Source organism: Pezoporus wallicus, unplaced genomic scaffold, assembly GCF_028554395.1.
Source record: "Pezoporus wallicus isolate ANWC-B61680 ecotype Strahan unplaced genomic scaffold, APGP_CSIRO_Pwel_v1 contig_14787, whole genome shotgun sequence".
NCBI lineage: Eukaryota > Metazoa > Chordata > Aves > Psittaciformes > Psittacidae > Pezoporus > Pezoporus wallicus.
The window spans coordinates 360,653-382,051 of record NW_026640813.1 but is presented as its reverse complement, the minus strand read 5'-3'; the positions used below and the strand labels follow the sequence as shown (position 1 = coordinate 382,051).

The 21,399-nt window shown below is 51.3% G+C and overlaps 1 protein-coding gene across 3 annotated transcripts in view; it reads right to left on the bottom strand.

The window, feature by feature from the left end:
- SMG6 (SMG6 nonsense mediated mRNA decay factor) overlaps positions 1–21,399 on the bottom strand; it is a 106,898-nt gene that overhangs the window by 79,493 nt on the left and 6,006 nt on the right. For all 3 annotated transcript variants that reach the window (XM_057420769.1, XM_057420767.1, XM_057420768.1), the window contains exons 3-9: positions 20,982–21,174; positions 20,175–20,285; positions 19,444–19,550; positions 18,292–18,370; positions 17,271–17,381; positions 16,411–16,623; positions 2,371–2,432 (exon numbers count right to left, since the gene is read on the bottom strand). In XM_057420769.1, coding sequence (XP_057276752.1) covers positions 2,371–2,432; positions 16,411–16,623; positions 17,271–17,381; positions 18,292–18,370; positions 19,444–19,550; positions 20,175–20,285; positions 20,982–21,174 — 876 coding nt within the window. The remainder of the gene's footprint in view (positions 1–2,370; positions 2,433–16,410; positions 16,624–17,270; positions 17,382–18,291; positions 18,371–19,443; positions 19,551–20,174; positions 20,286–20,981; positions 21,175–21,399) is intronic.

Sequence of the window (21,399 nt, the reverse complement as noted above, 5' to 3'; positions counted from 1 at the left end):
GCTGGATTAGCAAGCCACTTCTGGTAACCCACATGGGCAATTCTGCTGGGCTTCCCCAACAGCCTTTCAGGGCAGTAACAGGCTCTATTTATAAATACATGAATGGCTTGCTGCTTCTGAACCATATTTCACAGATGCCTTTCAACAAGAGGTTCTGCCTATAGCAGCAGGGGCACCCTCCCCCGGGCACTGTTTGCTGGAGCAGCTCAAGGTGCCTGTTACCTTCACACAAATAGGGGCTGTAACAAAACAAGCCCCTTGTAACTGGGCAGAATGGAGCAGCTCCACTGGTACATAAGCACTGCTCTGCCTGGAAGAGGCAACTTCCCTGGATTTGGGGTGCAGCCAGGGAACTGGAGCAAACTGATTGCTTCGAAAGGCTTCAGCAACATCCTCTTAGTGCAGAGAGGACATGGGATGGAAGAGCCCTTTGCAGGAGGAGTTGTTAGTGAGAAGATGAAGATTACTGCTATGGAATAACAAGAAGGAGTGAGGGCTTCCTCAGCCCCGCCAGCTGTGCTTTGATAGCACAGCACATCTGGAACAGCACAGCAGTAACCCCACTGAGCTCAGAACCAGCAGGTCAGGAGCCGAGAGGAAGCATTTAATAAAGTGCTTACCTGTGGGTTTAGGAGCAAAAGAGTCCAATTAGGGCAACATCATCTTTTCCATAGTTTTTAGGGATAAACCACTAAGATCCTGCCCAAGGAGGACTCAGTTATTCCTCACCTTTTACCTATTTTAAGCACGGAAGCTGTTTAGCAGGGCTGGACCATTTTCTCTTCCTGTGTCAGGGTATTACTTTCTAGTTCCCTTCTAAGTGCTTCAAGGGATATTCTACCATTAAACATACTTGGGTTTTCTAAATGACTGTCCTGGGAAGCAACTGCCTCAAACGCTGCATCTTCATCTCAAAGTCTAAGGAGCCAATGTGCAAGCAATCTCTGCAGCATTCCCATTAATCCCACTGCTGGGATTAGCTCGGATTCCCCACAGAGCTAAGGAGCAGCACTGGCCCGGATGCTCTGCCCTCCGGCACAGCCGTGCTGCAGTTAACAAACCTTCCATAGGCTCTAACAGCTTTCCTCCTGTTTTCCTATGTGCAGGAGGACATCCAGTTCTGCCTCCTCACTGCTGCCCACGAGCACATCGTCAGTGCCTTGTGAGTCAGGATTGATCAATAGCACCAGCAGTGAGCATACTGCTCTCCCCCTCACATCTCCAATAAAACTGGCCAGCACAGCTCCTGCTTCTCATTGCTTTATGAAGGGTCCAAAGCCAAGCACATGCCACTCCTGACTGCTCATCCCATGGATGGAGCAAGACCCGAGGTTTCAGGCTGCATGGCAGGATCGGTGCTTCCCTGCTCCAGGAGGGAAAGGGGACAGGCCCAGAGGCAGGGAACCCACGTCAAAAGCACACCAACAAGCACAAGATGCCACTTTGCATCCACATTACCTTTATCTAATTGTCCTGGAAAAGGTCTCTCAGCCCTGTAACTTGTAGCCAAGAGACTTCCACAAGAGACTGAGGGAGCCAAAAGAGCTCATGAGATTACATCTGCTCACGAGGCACTGGCAGGCTCAAGCAGAGACTACTGTTGCCAGAGACTATCTGGACCTATGTGAGGTCTCTACACCAGCTGACAGCAAGGGCAGGGACAGCTCCATGGGGATGGTGCCCATCAGCTTCGAGGCTGTGCTCTGCTCCCTGGGTGATAAGGATGTCTCTGAGGCTGGGCTCTCAGCCTGGGCCTGAACCAGGCTTGCTTTGCTTCAAGGGCAGCTCTTCAATTACCTGAAAGCAGCTTCTGACAGACATTGCCAAGGGCGCTGTGTCGAAACCAGCTCCCACAGCCAGGGCAGCTCTCAGCTACGAGGCTCCCATTGAAATGGCAGCGAGGAGATGAAGGGCAAGGCTTGTCTCAACATGCTTCAGCCACCACGTGGGTCTGCCTTGATGGCTCTGTGCTCCTCACAGGCAGAGCCACCTCACAGCTGGCTAAAAGCAGGGGGGAATGGAAGAATGAGGTAAAACCAGGAATTAAAGGGGAAGGAGAAGTGTTAGGTGACGGCAGAGAGAAAACAGCATGTAGTCCCTCCTGTGTGTATATCAGCCATCGGAGCTTATCCTTTGCCAGAGGGTTCTGATGCATGGGCATGACTGGGCCTTGAGGTGGGGGAACAAAAAGCCCAAACAATAACCAGTGTGGATGTGAGGGCGGGTAAGGAGAATAAGAACCAGGAGGCTAGGCCGGCAAGAATTCACACCCTGTGCCCTCAGCTCCAAACACAGCTTAGTTGCTAACAATATTAAATTCCAAAAAGACTTGTAATGTAGGAAAATAAAATAAACATCCTGCACACTTACCCAATCCTGGTAAACAGCTTCCCATGGGCATGGAGAAAACTGAGGATGAACCTTTTGTTCAGCTGCATGGGAAAGGAAAAAAAAAGGGGAGAGAGAGAGGGGAGAAAACAATTAAACTCTCTCCGATTTCCTGTGAATTAAGAATGTCCCCAGTGACAGAAGAACCTGGCCTGGATGCTGGGGGTGGCACTGGAGATGGGAACCAAATGGACATGCCCAAAGTCATCCCAGGGACCCAGCGCCAAACAGCTGGAGCGGGACGGGGCGGTGGAGACACAGCGCCCTCTGCCGGGCCCTGCGCGCACAGCACCCGCACAGCGGGTACCCCCCCCCCCCGAGGGTGTCCTACACAGCGTGAGGGTTACACAGGAGGAGCCCCCTTACCACAAACGGCATTAAACACGGCACCGAAATAACCCCACACAACCAACAGAAGGAGGTTTATCAGTGCTCTGAGTGCCGGGGCAATGAGGAGGAGCGGGATGTCCTCACTGATGCTCTTCTGCTGAGAAGCCAACATGGGGAGTTCAGCACTTGGGTCCTCTCAAGGAGCAGCTTTCAGAAGGGAGCACTGTGAGGGTGCTGAGGCGCTGGCACAGGGTGCCCAGAGAAGCTGTGGCTGCCCCATCCCTGGCAGTGTTCAAGGCCAGGTTGGACACAGGGGCTTGGAGCAAGCTGCTCTAGTGGAAGGTGTCCCTGCCCGTGGCAGGGGCTGCAGCTGGAGGAGCTTTAAGGTCCCTTGGAACACATTCTGTGATTCACTTCACTCCCACTTAAGTAATTACAGAGAGGGAGCCGGTTCAGATGTACCAGAGACACCTCTGAAAGCCTGCAGCAGCAGAACTGCTGTTCAACAACCAGAACAACCTGGAGCTAAGGGGATACAGGGGGAGCTGGCTGCAGCACACAGCGTGAAGCAGCTTCCTGCCCTGCCTAGGTCCAAGTTAACACCAAAACCTGACTTGAATAACCACTTACTCCTGCTCTAAGCCACCTCTGCTAGCTCGGCAGAGCTCTGGGCTTTCCCAGCCCTTATCTAACTGGCTTTGGAGAAGGCTGTGGGTGGGTGAGGAGTCACTGCCTGGCTCTGGAGGTGGCTGTGTCACACACTCAGAGCAGACTGGCCTGGCTCTTACCTTCCCCACAGCAAGAGCTTTCCCTCCTGTGCCTGCACAGCCTCAGCGCGGTGAGAAAAGCCAGACTCAGAGCCAGGCTCCAAGCACTGCGTGGGGAGATGCTGGCCAGGAGCAACCCATTCACACCACACTTTTATACCTTGAACTCTTCCAGAGAGGTCAGCAGCACCGCTTCCATTTCCAGGGGCAGGTCAGAGGCATGGAGAGAGGATGAGATTAGCAGGCAAGGCTGTGGCAATGCCACAGTGAGAAAGTGCAAGACAGGCACCAGCCGACGGCTGCAGGGGATGGTTATCACCGGCAGCCCTGGCACCACTTCCACCCTCAACCCCTCACGGTGACTTACACCAGCTGCTCCACGAGGTGTGATTCCTCACTTAGGTGTAATTAACCCGGGCTGCATTCCCAGAGGACCCATGCAGGAGAATGATGCCCTGCTGCAGAGTCGCTCCTGGGCCATGTGCGAGTTTCAACATAAAACCTGCCTCATAAAACAAGCCAGACCAATTAAACTGGCCCCTGCAGCAAGGGGGTTCTTGCTTACTCGCTGTTTTACTGCTGCCCTAAAGAGCCCTTTCCACTGGAACTCCAGTTGATTTGCCACCATTTTATGAACTCTGCAGATGAAACCCAGAAGAGACTGGGGAATACTGGGACACCAGAGCAAAGCCCTGCATCGCCCTGCCAGGGAAGCTTGGATACAGCTGCTTCTCCACCATCCTCCTTAGGACACCAGAGCAGCTCAGAGCTTGAAACCTTTAACACCTCCTTAGTTTTTAACTCAGGCAATAGCTTGTGGAAAGAGAAAAGTGGTTTGTGACCAGTTCTGTGGCTCCAGCTGCAATCACATCCCCTGACAGAGACAGCCCAATCGCAGTCCCTAACTCAAGTGCAAGCGCCTCGGTGGGACAGTGCTGTGCCTCACAGCAAGCAGGAGCTGGAGGAGATTTTTGATGGGGGATATGGAAAAGACCAGGAGCCTGTGGCTTTCCATCTCTACTGGAAAGGCTGCATGTGCAAAAAGGAAGAAACTGGGGCACAAGTTTCCCCCCCACCAAGGCCCACATTCACCCGCAGTGCTCACCCTGCAATCCTCACCCCACGTTCCCAGCAGCGGGGGAGTACCAAAACTCCCCACTTGGAATGGAAAGTGACAGCAGCGCCCAGCAGGGACGTGCCCAGAGCATTCCCACGAGACACAATGCTCTGGGAGGGCTCACCAGGACATCACCTTCACCCCCATCTCCCCAGAGCAAGCTTCCCCCTCAGCCTTTTCACTCACAATCCTAAGGACTAAGCAGTCGCACTCCACAGGAACCAGTGTTGAACTGGAATAGAGATATCTGTATATATACATATATATATATACATATTCTTTTAAGTAAGCAGGATACCTGCCTCGAGGAAAGAGTATTTCATACCTCCTGCCAACTTAAGCACGAACCCAGCAAGCCCGGGCAGAGCCCTGTGTGCCCCAGCACTATGGCATCTCAAGCAGGCACCTCTGAAGCTTCTTTCACCACTTTTTCTCTCACAGCCTCAAGGTTTTGATGAGCTCATCACTTAACTTTGGACCTTTCATCTCTGAGTTCACGCTAAGGCCACGGGGCTGCTTTGACTGGGCTTCTCTCTGAATGACTCCTTCTCCAGTGACTCACCTGTCCCTCAGCCTCCCTGCTCCTCCCATCAAACGCCGCTTCTCACGGCCAGAGGGAACCAGTGACTTCCACTGCGCTGTTCTGCATTCACACAGGGCAGAGGAACGCTTCCCCAGAGCCCTGCTAAGTGCTGCCTGCCCTGACGTGAGACCTGCAACAACTTCTGGCCTTCATCTCACTCCCTGTGCAGCCCAAAGGCGGCTCCACTCCAAAGGTTTCCTGTTGTGCTGATGCCATGGGAAGATGGAGCTCCCTGTTCACTTCCATCGCTGCCCTTTGCTCTTAGGGATGAGGAACCAAACCTAGCTGGTTGCTTGGGAAAAGCCCCCCCAGCCAAGCTCATCCAACCACAAAACTATGTCAAGAAAGAACAGATTTTGGCCCTTCCAGTTGAAAACGGGCATCAGAGATATGGAAGTTATGAGCATATAGCGAAGGCATTAGTTATAAAAACAAACCAGTTGTCAAGAAGAAGGGGTCCCTGCACACAGTAGTGCCTGGAGCTGAAAACAGCTGGTTTAGCTGTCATGAGTCAGCATGTGCAGACAGACTAAATCCACCTGGGAAGAGGCAACCTCACCAGAGGAAGCAGCACACTGCTGCTTGGGGAGCATCCACACACCGCACCGCCAGCTAAACTGGATGTGTTACCATGGAAGGAATCAACAGTGACTAACAACTCCTCGTGGAGCAGCAGAGTGCACAGATAGCAACAGAACAGGAAGAGCCAAGCTCAAATCACTTAGAGGCCACGAGGAGTATGTCCTGACAGCACACAGAGCAAGGGCAGGCACACAGCTTCAGGAAGGCTTTGTCATGTCTTGAGCCAGGAAAGAAGAAAGCAAAACCCCAGCCTCAACAGACCATTCCCTGAGCGGAAGGGGTTGTAAATAGGGTGTCCCACCCCAGCATGAAAACACTGGGAATGCCACCAGGGTGCACAGGAAAAGGAGCACAAGGATCCAGGCCTGGGAAGCAGAGCTGCTGCACGTGAACCCAGCACAGACCCATCTGGCTCAGGGTGAGGAGTGCACAGAGCTTTGGCACCTGAGCATCAGTCCCAGCTGTGAAGGAGGCACCAAATAAGGGAAGGATTCTGGAGCAGTGACTCCTGGGGAAATAAAACGTTTCAAGTTCAAAATTGTTACTTCAGGTTTGGAAGTAAATTTCAGGATCTGGTCTTTATCAAGCGAGGCAAACTTTCTTCAACATCAGCAAAGCATCTGCGGAGCAGAAAGCGGTGTCAGAGTCAAAATAGGCTGCAAAAGACAAGTCCATTAATCAAGAGACCAGATGCAAAACTGCCTGTAGCAAACGCGCTGCCTCCACCGGAGTGGAAGGGGCTGGAGCACAGCAGGATGTTCTCCCGAATCTGGGGGTCTCCTCAGTGACAAGGGGTTGGGATACAGACCACAGAGCCGCACAGCTCTGCTTCAGAACACATACCACACTCATCCCAAGTATTTCCCGGCTTTCTTGGGCAGCCAGGCTTTTCCAGGCACAGCTTCCTTGCTGAGATCCATGTGCAGTAACATCCAGGCACCCAAACCGTGCCATATTCTCACTTGCAGCTCAAGGGCTGGATATACCACATTGATTATTAATCATAGAATGGTCTGGGATGAATGGAGCTTAAAGCTCATCCAGCTCCAATCCCCTGCCACGGGCAGGGACACCTTCCACTGGAGCAGCTTGCTCCAAGCCCCTGTGTCCAACCTGGCCTTGAACACTGCCAGGGATGGGGCAGCCACAGCTTCTCTGGGCACCCTGTGCCAGCGCCTCAGCACCCTCACAGGGAAGAGCTTCTTTACATTAAGATTCCTTATATTATTATTATTATTATTCACTTTTGCAGGCAGCTCCTTCCCAGCCCAACAGCAGCAATGAGCCCACAAATATAACCCTAATCCTTTATCCCAAACCATCCCAGCCCTTGGCTGGTACCTTCCAGGGCAGTATCCCAATGAAACAACACTGAGCACTGAGACAGAGCCTCCTGAAAAGCCCGAGATGCTGCAGTGGGCGAGATACCAAGAGGAGGTTTTTACTGCTACAGGTGCAGTCCCAACAAAGTGCTGGTGGGAAGTGTTTTGTGCAAATGGCTACCTCCATAAAGGAGACGAGACAAAAGGGCTATTAAGGCTGTCTGGCATTTCTGCAGTATTTACAAGGTACCCACAAGAGCTGTGGGCAAATTCCAGCTTGGTTAATTACCATAATCATTCCTCTTCATATCCCACCTGCAACCACAAAGGGATACAGAGCTTGCCTTCCCTGCTTCTCGCCACGTGTTCTACTGCAGGTTTCTGTTTAGCAGTCACAGCGCCCTGCCCTGAAATGGGTTTATTTCTATAGCATTCGAAGCAATTCCAGTGAAAATCCGGATACCCAACGTGAGACTCTGCACAAATACAAAATCCAATTTGCTGTGACATGGAAGGAAGGGGGAGCCCTGTTGTATCCTGGCCTTGAGGCATACAAAATCAATTTAGTGGTAAAAAGATCTCAAGAGGCTCCTGCAGCTCCCTCATCTCCTGCAGTGCAGCAGCTCCAGGACACATCTCATGGCAATAAGAGTTACAAGTCAGCAGCCCAGCAAGAGAAGAAAAGAGGCATTTAGGAAGCCCCTCAGCAAAACCAATGAGCTTTGGATTTTTCCCTTCATCCCTGCAGGGAGCAAGTGAGATGAGAAACATAAGCAAGAGGATTGTCCACTTTAGTCACGTAAAGATCAAGCTGTGGGAACTTCACTGCCTTCAAAGCAAACATCTCCCCCAGAAATAAAGTCAACGTTGTTTAATAACGAACTTACCAGCACAGAACTTTCAGTTTAAGGCAAACAGGTCAAACAGACTGTTTAGATGCATGTTATTTCCTTTCCAACCAAACCTGTATTGAAGTTTGGTTTCTACAAATTACTAATATGCAACACTCACAGAATGGTTTGGGTTGGAAAGGACCTTAGGATCATCCAGTTCCAATCCCCTTCCATGAGCAGGGATGCCTCACACTAGACCAAGTCACCCAAGGCTCATGCAACCTGGCCTTGAACACTGCCAGGGATGGAGCATTTACCACTTCTTTGGGCAACCTGTGCCAGAGCCTCATCGCTCTCCCAGTAGAGAACTTCTTCCTTATATCCAGTCTAAACTTCCCCCGCTTAAGTTTGAACCCATCACCCCTTGTCCTAAAGCAACAGTCCCTGAGGAAGAGTCCCTCTCCAGCACCCTTGTAGACCCCTTCAGCTATTCTTGACAAATATATTACCACTAAATACATTAAAACTTGTTTGACCTTTTAAAAAGCAGGCGGCTTCAGGGCCCCTCACTGAACTGGATGGAAGATGTTGGTAGAGCCTCAGTAGTGACTTTGCATCAACAGTGGCTTGATTCCCAATGGAATGTCCAGTGAAAAGGGTTAACTCATCCCCTGGATGCACAAGCAGAGGGCAGGCACTTTACGGCATGTTTACAGCTACATACAGCCCTGGTGAGGCTGGCACTGAAGTACTGCATCTAGTTCCAGCGCTCTTCTTTATAAAAGGATGCTGAAAATTTGGGAAGGGGCCAAAAACCCGCCATAAAAGTGCTTTAAAGGCTAAAAATGATTAAACAGCTCAATCTGTTTACTGTATCAAAAAGGATTTGATGGCAGGGTGCAAAGTGCCTTCATGGTACTTAAGGGCTCTTTGCACTCGTGGAATAGCACAAGGCAAGAACTGGAAACATTCACTCTGTGCCTAAGTGTTTCAGAACCAGTGCAGTTATCACTGGAACAAACTCCGCAGGAAAAGGGTGGATTCTCAAGTGTGGATGTCTTTCTGGAAGTTCTGCCTTAGCCAAACATAAGTTATTTGGCTTCATATAGGAGTAGCAGGGTGAAATTTAAGGACCTGTGATATACAGGAGATCAGACTGGATGATCTAATGGTCCCTGCTGGCCATAAACTCTCTGAATCTATGCAAACATGCCAGCGAGTCCTCAGCTGAGATATCAAGTTCACTTTCAACATAAAACTCTTCACAATTTGGCTCTGGTGCTGCGGGTCATTTAGGATACAAACTCGGCTCTTCAAGGCTGGATCTAGTTAAGCACTGAAAGGAAGATGACCCGGGAAGAGCTGCTCTTTGTCCAACAGGTAACGGGGAGGCCACATGCTGTGCACTGAAACAGTCCCAATCAACAAAAAGCAGCTTAGACTCAAACATATACTGTTTGCCAGGAGTAAACAGCATCTCCTTCCGGTAACAGAAGACTGACACCAGTAAATGTGCGATGAGTTCTGGTCAGAAGACATCTCCTGGTAGTGTAGCTCTGAGTGCTGCTCTGAGTAGGTTCTACACTGGAATAGATTATTTGTGGGGTTAAAGCACGAAGGAAGGAGATAACGTGACAAATGAAGAAGGGTGAAGACTGAAGAACCCTGAAAGGCTTAGGATGGAGTCAGGCCAACAGAGAAGACATTTGGACAACAGGCTGAGCAGAGACAGAGCCTTCCAGAAGGATGACAGCATCGTATCACGCGATCCTCATGCTCCCGCTCTCCCAGCCATGCTCACCAACAGGGATGGATGCCATGAAGGCATCTCCCTCTCCACTGCGAGTTACACAGCAGTGAAGCCTGCTGGGGAGGAAGAGGAGAGCCAAGGACAGAGGAAATGACACAGATTCCAGCAGGTTCCACTCCCTGATCCTCCGGAAGGAAGTTTCTTTCCTAATACCCACCTCCACAGTGGCTACGAAGCCTGGAAATGGCTCATTCAACACTGAAGAGAAACAAACATTCCCCATGGCAGAATTAAGAGGTTTGGCTCTGGAATATGTGGTGCCCATCCCAAAAAAAAACATACAACAGACAGCAGGAAGAGTTGGCTTGGGCCAACTTCAGACAAAGCTCAAGGTTAGACTAACAACAAAAAAGGCAGCTCAAGAGAAATCCCTGTCTACATCCTTCACCCTGCTCTGGGAAACTTCCCAACCCTCCCATGAGGCACTGGACTTCCTTTACCCATCCTGCAGATGCTGGCAGTACCCTTGTCTGAAGGGCAAACCCACCCTTCCCAACCCCACTCTGCAGTGCACGGATCATCAACCCCGCTGCCACGAGGAAGGGCTGATGTGCAGCAGCAGGAGGGGGGTTTGGTTACACACAAATCCCTGCCTGATCAGCACCAGCAGGAGAGGAAATGAGGAAAGAGTGACTGACAGGGAAAGGCGGTTTCTGGATGACTGTACTTGGGTTTAGGGTATGAGAAGCTTGTTGGAACTTGAAGTCTCCTTCCCCTCACCACAGCCTCTCCGGGCGCTGGGTTAGAGAAGAGCTCCTCACACAGGCATAACTCACTGATGTCCTCATAGTGCTCCCACCTCTGATCCACCACCATACTTCTATACACATTAGCACCAGATGCCTGTTACCGGAAGGAGAACATGTTGGTGTCTCTCCCATCCAAGTAACATCAGGCCCTGCCTTGTTCTTCACAGTTAAATAAAACCACTAACACGATCCTATTTCCACCAACCCCCCCCCCCCCCCTTCCTTTTTTAAGACCAACACCAACTTCTGGAAACTTTTACCAATAGCTCAGCCTTCACTTTCTGGGTAGTGACAAGAGGTCAAGTTGTGCTGGAAAGCAACATGTGGGTTCTCCACAACACGCATGCACAGGCTTCAATCAATAACCAGGCTCCGTGAGCTCCAGGAGCTTTAGTGGAGCAGCACTGAGCATCCATGGAAGAACACAAGCCCAGGCAAGGCGCAGCAGCATTTCTGATCGAATTATTAACACACAAACTGCAGCTGAGAAGGTTTTTACCAGCATTTTGCAGTAAAAAAAATAGAGTTTATAAAGAAAAACAAAGCGCAAGCACGGAGGGTGCACAACCAGTGGGCAGAAAAAAAGCCAGTGCTAAGCTGCATGGCTGAATGTCACGTCTCAAACCCAGAGAGGCCTGGAGTGTGGTTTTAGTGTTTAACCAGTTTCAACTGCAGCCTGGCACTGTTTTACTTCCTCCGCAGAGAAGTGTGCTCAGCGTGAGGGGAGAGAAACCAACCTCACCACGCGCACCAGAACGACTCGAGTGCAAATAAAGCCCCAAGGTGGTTTGGTGACCGAGGTCGTATTAGGAAGCAGAAGGGTTGCAGGCTGGGGAAGGCACTCAGAAGTACTCACGCTGCCAGCCAAGAAAGAGATGGCAGAACAAGAGGCAGGGCAGAGAATCAATGTGAATCTAGCAGCGAAGAAGCCTCTTTCGCACGCCACCAGCTCCCCCACGCTCAAAGCAGTTTGTAAACTCTTTCCTAAACACAAAGGGAAAAACAACCCCAGACCTAGTCCTGACCTCCACGAATGAGTAACCGAACTCCACAGCTTCCTGCAGGCTTGGAGGGGGGGTGAGGAAAGGAGGCTGCCTCGGCAGGACAGAGGGAACTCCAGGTTTCTGCCTCTCGAGTCCCGCTTCAGGCACAAACATAACGCATGCAACATCTCTTTGCTGCTTTTTCATGTGGGTGGTGGATAAAGGATACAAATAAGGAAGGTAAGCCTGGTATTCCCACCCCAGAGAGCTTCCCTGCTTGTTCTCATGCCGCAGGGGAGGCTCAGCAGAGGCTCGCAGCGCTGCAGAGGTGGGGATGAAACACAGCACAAGCAGTGGGCTGGAGGGGAGGCAGCACCGTCTCTTGACAGCAGGGGCAGAACACAACGCAACACCCACAGACTGATCACTCACACCAAACACTAGAGAGCACCTGACTATGGAAGAGACAAACTTCCTGACCTAACACAAGCCACCCTCCCTGCGACCAACAGCAGCCTGACCCAAGGTTCTGCTGTAAGACCTGGTTTATGTCCCACCACCAGCCTGCGCTTCCACGCTGCCCTTCTAAACCAGAGGCACAGCTTCAGGTGCTTGGGCTTATCTTTTAGGAGCCTCTGGTCTGGAAAAGGATCTTTCTGCCCATTGACACCATGGAGGGAGCAACTGAGGGAACTCTGGACTATCAACCAGTAGAGATTATTCCCAAAAGGCTGTATGGAAGAGAAAAACCACCCAGCCGTGCAGAGAAATGCTCCCAAAATCTGTCAGCATTGTTAGGGGCAGACACCACAGAAACAAGGAGGTCCCCAAGCAGCTTCTTATCCATGCATCCATATGGAAGAACAACTGTAATCCCAGCAACGCATCATTTCCACTTCTGCCTGTCACTTATTTCTAGCCATGTGTGATGGAAGAGTTACAAGGTGAGAGCAAAGGGAGCGCCTCTCAGCAAATAGGGGTGCCCCTGTGGTGTAGATGCAGATGCCCAGCTCACACCAAAACAACCCAGCTGCTCCTAAGGACCAGAGGTAGTGACATCAAGGCCACCAAACTCTGAACACAGGTCACTACCACTCCTGTGTGTGATGCTGTGCAGTTGCCAGTCAGCTGAATCCTGACCTACAGAGGAAAATAAAGCAAGACAGCTTTTACAACCTCAGTGACACCTGTACATGCAAGATATGAGATGAATACAGTAGGTAACAAGGAAGAAACCCTCTCTATGCAGTGTACTGATAAAACTTTGACCTCCTTTTCCTTGTAGGCCTCCTGGTGGCATTTACTGCTGAACCCTGATGCACTGTGTCCCTACTCCTTGCTGCTGGGAAGAAAGCCTGTGTAAAGAAATGGAAGTTAAAACCCACTGAACCTCAGAGCTCATGATTCCATCCCAATTTCTCTGCTCCAGCAAAAGGGCTGTTGCTCCATGGGCACAGCAAATGCAACACCTCCACCCTCATCCAGCAGGCTGGGGGGAGCAGGAAGGCTCCTGCAGGGGACACTCAAGGCTGAGAGAGCAGATCTGGCCTTAGTTTTCCCAAGAGCTTTTTGGGTGGCCCTCCCAAACTTTTGATGGCTCTGCAAGGCTGACCTCTCACAGAGAGGCCAGGAGACTTAATTCCTTAATGATGCTGAAGCATTCAGACATCTGGAGAGAAGTATTCTTCAATTACTGTCTTGCCAAGGGAAAACCTCTCTTCCCTAAGCTTAGCTGCAGCTATGGAGCGATCTGTATTAGTGCATGCAGGCTGTGTGGTAACACAAGGAAGTATCTACTGCAGAGCATGGGTAGCAATAGCAACTGTGGGAACCTTAACTCAGCATTTCCTGACTGGAGTGATTAAAATCTCAAACTCAGTGCAATATTAACACTTTCTCAAGAGGCTGACAGCACACTTGCCCTGCTTTCTTTCCCAATGCAGTCTGTGCAGCAGGTTGCATGCGGTACGATCAGATTGAAGATTAATCCAGACCCACAGCAAACGGAATCAGTGGCAGAGAAGAAACAGCAGAGATTGGGCCCCTCAGCTCCCTCTGCCCTATCCAGATGTCTCATAATAAAGCAGCACAACTGCTCCCTGGTTCAGCCTCCTTTTCTGCACTTCTCATTGGAATCCCACCTGAAGGGACCTTATGTTACCTTATGTTACCAAGCAGTCAGCCTGGGCTCTCCTGCCGCTGAACACCTAAAAACAGGCAACGTACAAGAGACCACAGAGAAGAGCCATTCACAGAGTGAAACCCCCAAAGGCTGCAGGTGTAACAGACAAAACCCTGAGCACAAAGCAGCCAGGCTGCAACCCAAGCATTTCTTCGGCTCGCTTTGAAACCGCCCCATGCCTTCCAGCCAGCAGTGCCCGATGCAGTTACTGAGGAAGGGAACAAATGGAGATGAACACCCCTCACTGTGGACAGATGCTATGTTCTTCCAGTTCTGCATCCTCCTAGGAAAAACACAGCAAACTGTAAATGCAGCAGCTATGCCAAGTCCCTACCTAAACACATAGTGCACGGCAGGCTGCCAGCTCTGCACACCACCTTCCTTTGTCACAGCAAGGGCTGCAGGGTGAGCTGGCCTTCTGCAGACTTGCCATCAATGCTTTACTAACTCCATTCACTTACTAACCCTGAAATAAAGATGTTTGTGTCTTTGCAGAGGGCTGCAGAAGGAAAAACCAAGTTAGCACTGAAAGGAGATGCACAAGCATGAGCTGAGCAGACTCTGTGCTCGCTGATGGGGACAATGCGCACATCAGCAGGTCCTGGGGGAGTACCTGCTCAGCATCTCCCTGCCAAATGTGCCACACCACAGGACTGGCACCTCACCACCTGCACAACGAGGACAGGAAACATCCCTTGTCACCTGTAAAGCAGCATCTCCACAGTGAAACCACCAGTCACTGGAAGCAGTCTGAAGGTGCAAGTAGCTTCTCTCCCACACTTCTGCCCAGCACACATCCAGAGCTGTGAGGGTCTATACTGCAGTGCTTATCTGCTTCTGATGTCCGAGGAGTTACCTGCAGAGCACGCTGTCAGTACACACACAGCTTGCCTCAGCCTTCCCACGGGCTAAAGCTGCCAAGGAAGGGACCATTTAGCCTCATTTCCCCCAAACGACACGTCAGCGCTGGCACACATCCCCTGGGAGAAGAGCTGTTCCCTTCCGCCCGGCTGCGGGATGTGGGGCAGAGGTGCTGGTGCTGCCAGACGAGGGCTGCTGCCTGCCCCTGGCGCAGGCAAGGCCCTTCCGAAGCCAAACAGTGCCACACAGCGGCAACGCACGGCCTGAGCCGCTCCTCTGCAGAGAAGGAGCCGAAACCATCGAGAGATGCAGTGAGGACGAGGGTGAGAGGCTGTAGCTTCAGGGAGCGAGGAGACCAAGGCTTCCCGAAGCGCTGCTGCCTTTATCCAGCGCACAGCTCGGGAGCTTTGGCACGGACACAGGTTTAAGGTTTCCTTTTCACCTGGTCATTTCCAATGCACATCACTTGGGTGACGTGGCCACGGCACAGCTCCATCAGCAGCTGTACCAACACAAGTGCGGCACTGCACCACAGCGAAGTACAAACACCTTGGCTGCCAAAAGCAGCACTGCCCAAACCCGGGCCCTCAGCTCCCCCTGCCCTTGTACCATTGTATTTCAGCCTCTCCATGATCAGAAAGCTCATGCTTTCCGTGAGCCAACGTTTCAGAGAATAGAGAAAATCAAGACTAATGGTAGTAATGAGACACAATAATGTACAGGCATTGCCGGCAACCTGCACTTTGGAACAGACCAAGGGCAAGCTCTAGCACACAGCACTGCAGATGAGACACCACAGCCCCCTGGCTTTGCTAGTGCTACACTGCCTCATATGGGAGAAAGAGAAACCCCCAGTGCCCCAAACCCACTCATCTTAAAGCATCTTTACCAATGATTTATGGAGAGGCTAAGGCTTGGCACGTTCTCTTCAGTGATTCTGAGGAAGCAGAGCTCTCCAGAAGGAGAGGGAAAACAACCAAGGGCAGTAACGTCTTAACTATGCTGCAGCAACGTGCCAGAGCTTATCTCTCAGAGCTCCAAGACTTCACCCCAGTTCCACCCAGCTGAAGTCACAAACTAGTTCTAAGTGTGGTTGCATCGGAGGAGCTCCAGGCCCTGGAGAATGCAGAGAAGGTCTTCCCAGTGCTGCTAAACTCCCATCCTCAACAGCCATTTTAGGACAGGCAGCCCAGAGCTCCCTGGCAAGTCCTCCTGCAAGAGGCATGTGCCAAAGCAGTGCAAGGATTCCTAGAGGATGAGCTCCCAACCACCACTGCCTTCGCCTGCATTCCTGTGCCTGACAAACAGAGTTCACCCGGGCTCCCCCTGCAAGGTACCCAGCTCCAACAGCCTGAGAGATGCCCTCAGTCACTTCTTGATTCATTCTTGCAAAGGAAAGGCACGGGTCTGCCTTCTCAGCAGAAGCAGCAATGCAAACAGAACACCTACACTGGAAATGAAACCCATGGTTTTCACATTCCCAGTGCAAACACCCAACCATGTGGTGCTGGGACAAGTCACCCACTTCCAGAACAAGCCTTAGAGCTCACAGGGTCACTGTTAACCCTGGTCTTCAGCATCTGACCTCATTTCCCAGCAGCAACCTCGCCCAAGTTAAAGCCTTCAGAGGAGAGGCATTTCACAGCATCTTCTGTTTGTGCCTCTCCTATTCCGTATCAGCCACGCCAGCACAATGCTGCCAAGAAACGGATGGTAACAACATGCCTTAAACATGAGAGGCACGAGGTCACCAGCTCCTCAGCTTGACCCAGGCACAGCTCCCAGAGGGGAAGCCAAAACACTGGAAAATTTAGCAACAGGAAAGCAAAACAGATCCAGTGTCATTCCACTGCATTCCAAACACATGACACCAAAGCCAACTGCTGCCTCCTGCAGTACTCACATCGCTGGGGCTGAGGTTCCCAAGACCATTGTCCTGCTCAGAATCCCGGCCGGATTCGTTGCCCTGGGAGCAGCGGGGGTGGGAGGGATGGATCCAGATCTCCAGCCGTGTGGCATCATCTCCAACTTGTCGCAGTGTGGACTTCTTGCCCTTTCCCCGCCGGCTGGGGCTCACATCCAGCACCTGATGTTTCCTCTGCTCCATCTGCTCGGCCTGGGTAGGCAGAACAGACTCCCATCACCCAGGGATCAAAGGTCAGGAAAAGGCTATCATTTCATTTACACTGAAAATCAGCCCTTTCCCTGCTTCACAAGCACAGTGATTCACTGACAGCACCAGAATTCAGTTTCCGACTCCCTAGGACAGTGCAGGTCAGAGGTTTTCAACTCCAACTGCCCCAGGGTAAGAAAAGCTGTGTCCAGCCCTAGATGTGTGACAGCCAACATGCTGTATCTTTAACTCAGGTGACCCTCTAGGGCACAAAGGCACTGCAGCCTCTCTTGACAAGCCCCGTAAGTGTGGGGCACCTATGGGATAAGGCAACGACCATGTTGCATGCCAAGGCCATGCCACAAACCACAGCAACCCTACAGCCCTTGCTGGACTTGGCTGTTTTATAGTTTGTGACCCAGAAACAAGAGATTCAGCTGCCCAAACAACCCAAAATCCAAGTGAGGAGAGGCAGGAGGACACCATCGTTCTGAAGGCTGCCTCTCTCCCTACTCCCAACACGGAATTTCTTAGAAGGAAGATTCCAAGTCCAAAAGCCACCATCACTTTTCTCTCTGGATCACAGCTCCCCAGCTCAGGACAGTTGCATGGGCAGCTGCAGCATTCCCCAGCCCAGCTCTGAGGCTCACCTTACGCTTTGTCTCTTCAAACAGGCTCATGAGGCTCTCCTTGGCTGTCAGGATGGGGTTGCTCGCAGCCAGGCTGCGCATGTAGTAGTAGACAGCATCCAGCTTTCTCCTCTGCAAGAACACAACCAGACTCAGAACTGGCACTCACCCTGGGGCATTCAGAGCCAAGCTCCCAGACTTTACCTTCCCTGTCCCTCAATACTGCCTGGGACAGACAACAAGCACTATGACAAGCAGGACATTCAGCTCTCCATCCACTTTCACAGCTACCAGCACAAAGTACAAGCCCACTGCCAGGGTTGAGGGAGTGCAGGTGACACCACAGCCCTGAGGCTTCTACAGCAGCCATCAACCCAGAGGCTCACACCAGTTTCTCACCAGCCATGGTGGTAAAGGACAAAGGTATAAATACTGAATCCCTGAGCTCAGGAAATACATTACTATGAATATGGAAATGACTCCATGTGAGTTTTACAAAGAGCAGAGGGGCAGGAAAACCAGAAAGTTTGCCAGCCTCCTGTCAGCCCATATCCCAGTCTGATGCTTTCATTATCTGCTGTCACAGCCTCCTTGAAGTAAGTTTTCCTGCATGGCTAGAGCAGCCAGCAAGAACAAAGCCTATGAAAGTCACATGTAGATGTTGCTCAGACCAGTGCCCACAGGTTCAATAAAGGCACTGCACACAAACAGCATCCTCATGACAGCATGGCCTTGGGCACAAAACTCTCATGCAAAGCTTGAAACACAACCCACTTTTCAAGCATCTGCACTCTCAACAGCCCACGGAACAGTCCCCACAACGCCAATAGCCTGAGGGAGTGGTGTGTATCTAACAAAGCTGCCTGAGGCTACAGCAGCTGGAACCCACACAGCACATCCTGCCATCAGCTTCCTTCTGCTTAAAAGAAACCATCTGGGAGCACTGCCCTAAACAATACCTTCCTCCACCAGATGGAATCCCACAGCCCACCCCCCCCTGCCCCCAGGGGCTCTCCCTGTCCCTCCTGGATGAGCATCTTACCGTGTAGATGGCCAGAAGTGCCAGCTGGTTGTACGGGCGGCCGTTCTTGGGAGCAATCTGCTGAGCCTTCAGGTACCAGCTGAAGAGGGAAGAACCAAAGAGGAAGGTTTACTGACAGGCCACGAGGCTGCCTTCCTTGCAGCTTGGTGTAGAATTGTGTAGAATTCCCCTTGTTGGCAGCCCTACAGGGAACAAGCCCTTTGCACAAGTGCCCTCTCCCTGCAAGAGCCTGCACAGGCAGTGAGCTGGTGCCTGGCCTGGAGGTGCAGACGGACAAGAAAAGGGCAGATCCAGCCCTTGGCTCAGCCTGAAGATGAGCATTTAGCCAGACCCAGTCCCCTGTGCAGCCTCAGGCACAGAGAACAGGCTATTCAGGGAACATCTCTCTTTCAGGCGCCTTTTTAGCTCCATGGCAGCTGAGAACAAACCCTTCATGTCCCTTAGCTTGTCCCCCAAGATACTCAGGCTCTTGTAGTTTCAAGATATTTACTTATCCCAAGAGAAGAGGCATCCATGCATCCTTGTCTTCTCTATTTACCCTCAACTGTATTATCCACTCCCCAGCCTCTATCATGCCACACAGATCCATCAGCACTGTTCAGACATGTCATGAACCTGCTGCAATCCCTCCAGATTCTCTGAGACATCAGCACACTCCACAATGCCCACACACTCCAAAATCAGCAGCTTTCCCTGCCCTGTTCTCCAGACTTCCATGGACTTCAGTGCTCCATCCCCTATGCTGGGCTCAACTTGTGTCACTGCATTCCTTCCCACACCCCCCGTCTTTGCCTCAGAGAAAACAGTGACAGAAGGCAACAAGTGCCAGAAAATCCCAAGAATCAGCCAGAACATATGGACACATATGGGAATCTCTCCTAGCTGCAAAGCTACCACTAAATACAACAGCCATTCTGCCAGCCCCAACAGCATCAACCCTCCCTGCTGCAGGATCAACACAGGAAAAACTTCCATCCATGCTGGAGGATGACTCTCTGGGACAGCAAAACAGCCTCAGCTACACCTTTCAGCTTCCCAGGGCTGCAATAATAGCAGAGGAAAGGCTTATTTGGCTAGAGGCAAGCTTAAGCATGAGAGGAGATACATCCCTTGCAGAGAGAGGAAGAGCAGCTCCAGTGAGGAGCACCGTACCTGCGCGCCTTCCCGTAGTTGGCGGTGTCGTTTGCTTGTTCCCTGTATCTGCAGATGTCCCCTTGGCAAATCATACACCTCTGAGCACTGATCAGCGCGTACTTCACCTGCAAAGCAGCGTTTGGTACAGCACGAGGGACCCGCTCAGCCCCAGGGAGCACACAGAGAGCAAAGAGGAGGTCCCTGGCACACTGAAGGGCAGCAGAAGGAAATGACAAGGCTCCATGGCACTGGTTCAGCATTTGTAGGGGCAAGCCAAGCCCCTGAACACCTCCTCTTTTCCAATAACATCCCATCTCTCTCCAGAACAGAGCTGTTCAGGCCGTGACTAATCTGAGGACAGCTGTTGGACAAGCACATCTCTCTGGGAACGGAGCTGGATTAAAATATCCTTTCCCAGCTGTCCCTTACACCTGCACTCCCAGCTCAGGGCAGAGTGCTGGCAAGTGTCAGGGAGGCAGCACAACTGTGGCTGTCCTTGGTCATTAGTCTGCATCCCATGGGCAGAAATAAGAGATTTCAATATCTAAAGCAAAGCCAGGATACCTTTGGACACTTACTTCCCTTCATCAGCCCTCAGCTGGTACAAAACCCAAGTTCTTTGCAAAGGAAGCTAAGAAATGTCAATGCACCAATGTCGGTTCAACAAGTTCTTTAGCAGCTGAGAAAGATTCCCTGCAAACACAGTGACATCTGTTCAGGATGAGAAGCCTCCAGGAATGCCAACCTACCATTTTCCTTAGGGGCTTGCTGCGGATGGCCATCCCGTCCATGTAGTCCTCCAGCTTGAACTGGTAGGACACCTGGAGCTTCTGGAGCAGGCCATCAAAAAAAGAAGTGCCCTGTGAAACACACAGTATTTGGATGTTACAGCCTTTGATGATGAGCAAAAAACCACCACGTTATTCCTGCCTGCAGGAAGGTCCCTTTCCCTGAGGTTTGGGCTGTTTCTCTGCACAGAACAAGGAGGTTGGAGGATTTCCGGCCTCAGAGGTTTGAGACTGAGCAAGGCAATATCAAGACTGCCCTGATCTAGTGTGTGAGGAGTCCTGCTTTGAGCAGGAGGTTGGACTAAAGCCCTCCAGCAGTCCCATCCCACCAATCTAATCCTATAAAACACATCCTCATGGAACTGCCAGCCTACTTTCTACAAAGAGTAAACTGAGCTGCACAGTTTTACAGTATGACTTTAAAGCACACTGGATAAAGGTGGCACAAACATCTCCAGGAACACCTCTGTTCATTTCCACTTCAGGGCATTCATCTCATTGTAACTTAAACCAATTTCTAATTAATATGAAACAAACCAAAATAAGCCTGGCTTAAGTTGTAACAAACATCCCCTGGACCTCCACGTCCCACACTAACCCATCATCTGCCTGAGCAACCTCCTTGTCCGAGGATGGCCTAAGGCACACACCGATATGAAGAGGATTGAGAACACCGGTTGCCCACTTACACCATCCCGTTCTGAACACCAGCCAATCCCACCAATCCCAAACCTTCTGTGGGGTTTGGGGATGTTTCTCTCCTCTCACCTCATCTAGAAGCTGGAGCAGTTTGTTCCGAATTTCTTGGGCATTTTCCCCCTGAGGATCCTTGAGGAGCTGTCGGAATTTCTCTATCACTTGGTAAAAGGCGTTCTTCCACAGCAGCTGGTCCACGTTCTGGGTGTCAGAGAACTCAATATCCATCAGGATGCATCTTTCATACAACTGGAGCATCTCCACCCTACAGGGAAGCACAATTAGTTAATACAACAGCAACTGCCCAGGCATGAGCTGCCAGGGAACATGTGCTGAGCCACCTGCAGCTTTTCATCCAGCAAGCACCAGGCATAAGCAGTTCAGCAGCTCCCACCACGGCAAACTGATGCTTCCACACATATCCCACAGGGAAATGGGAGCTGTTGCGGTCAGACACACTTCCTGCTCCACAAGGGTAGATCTGGAAGGA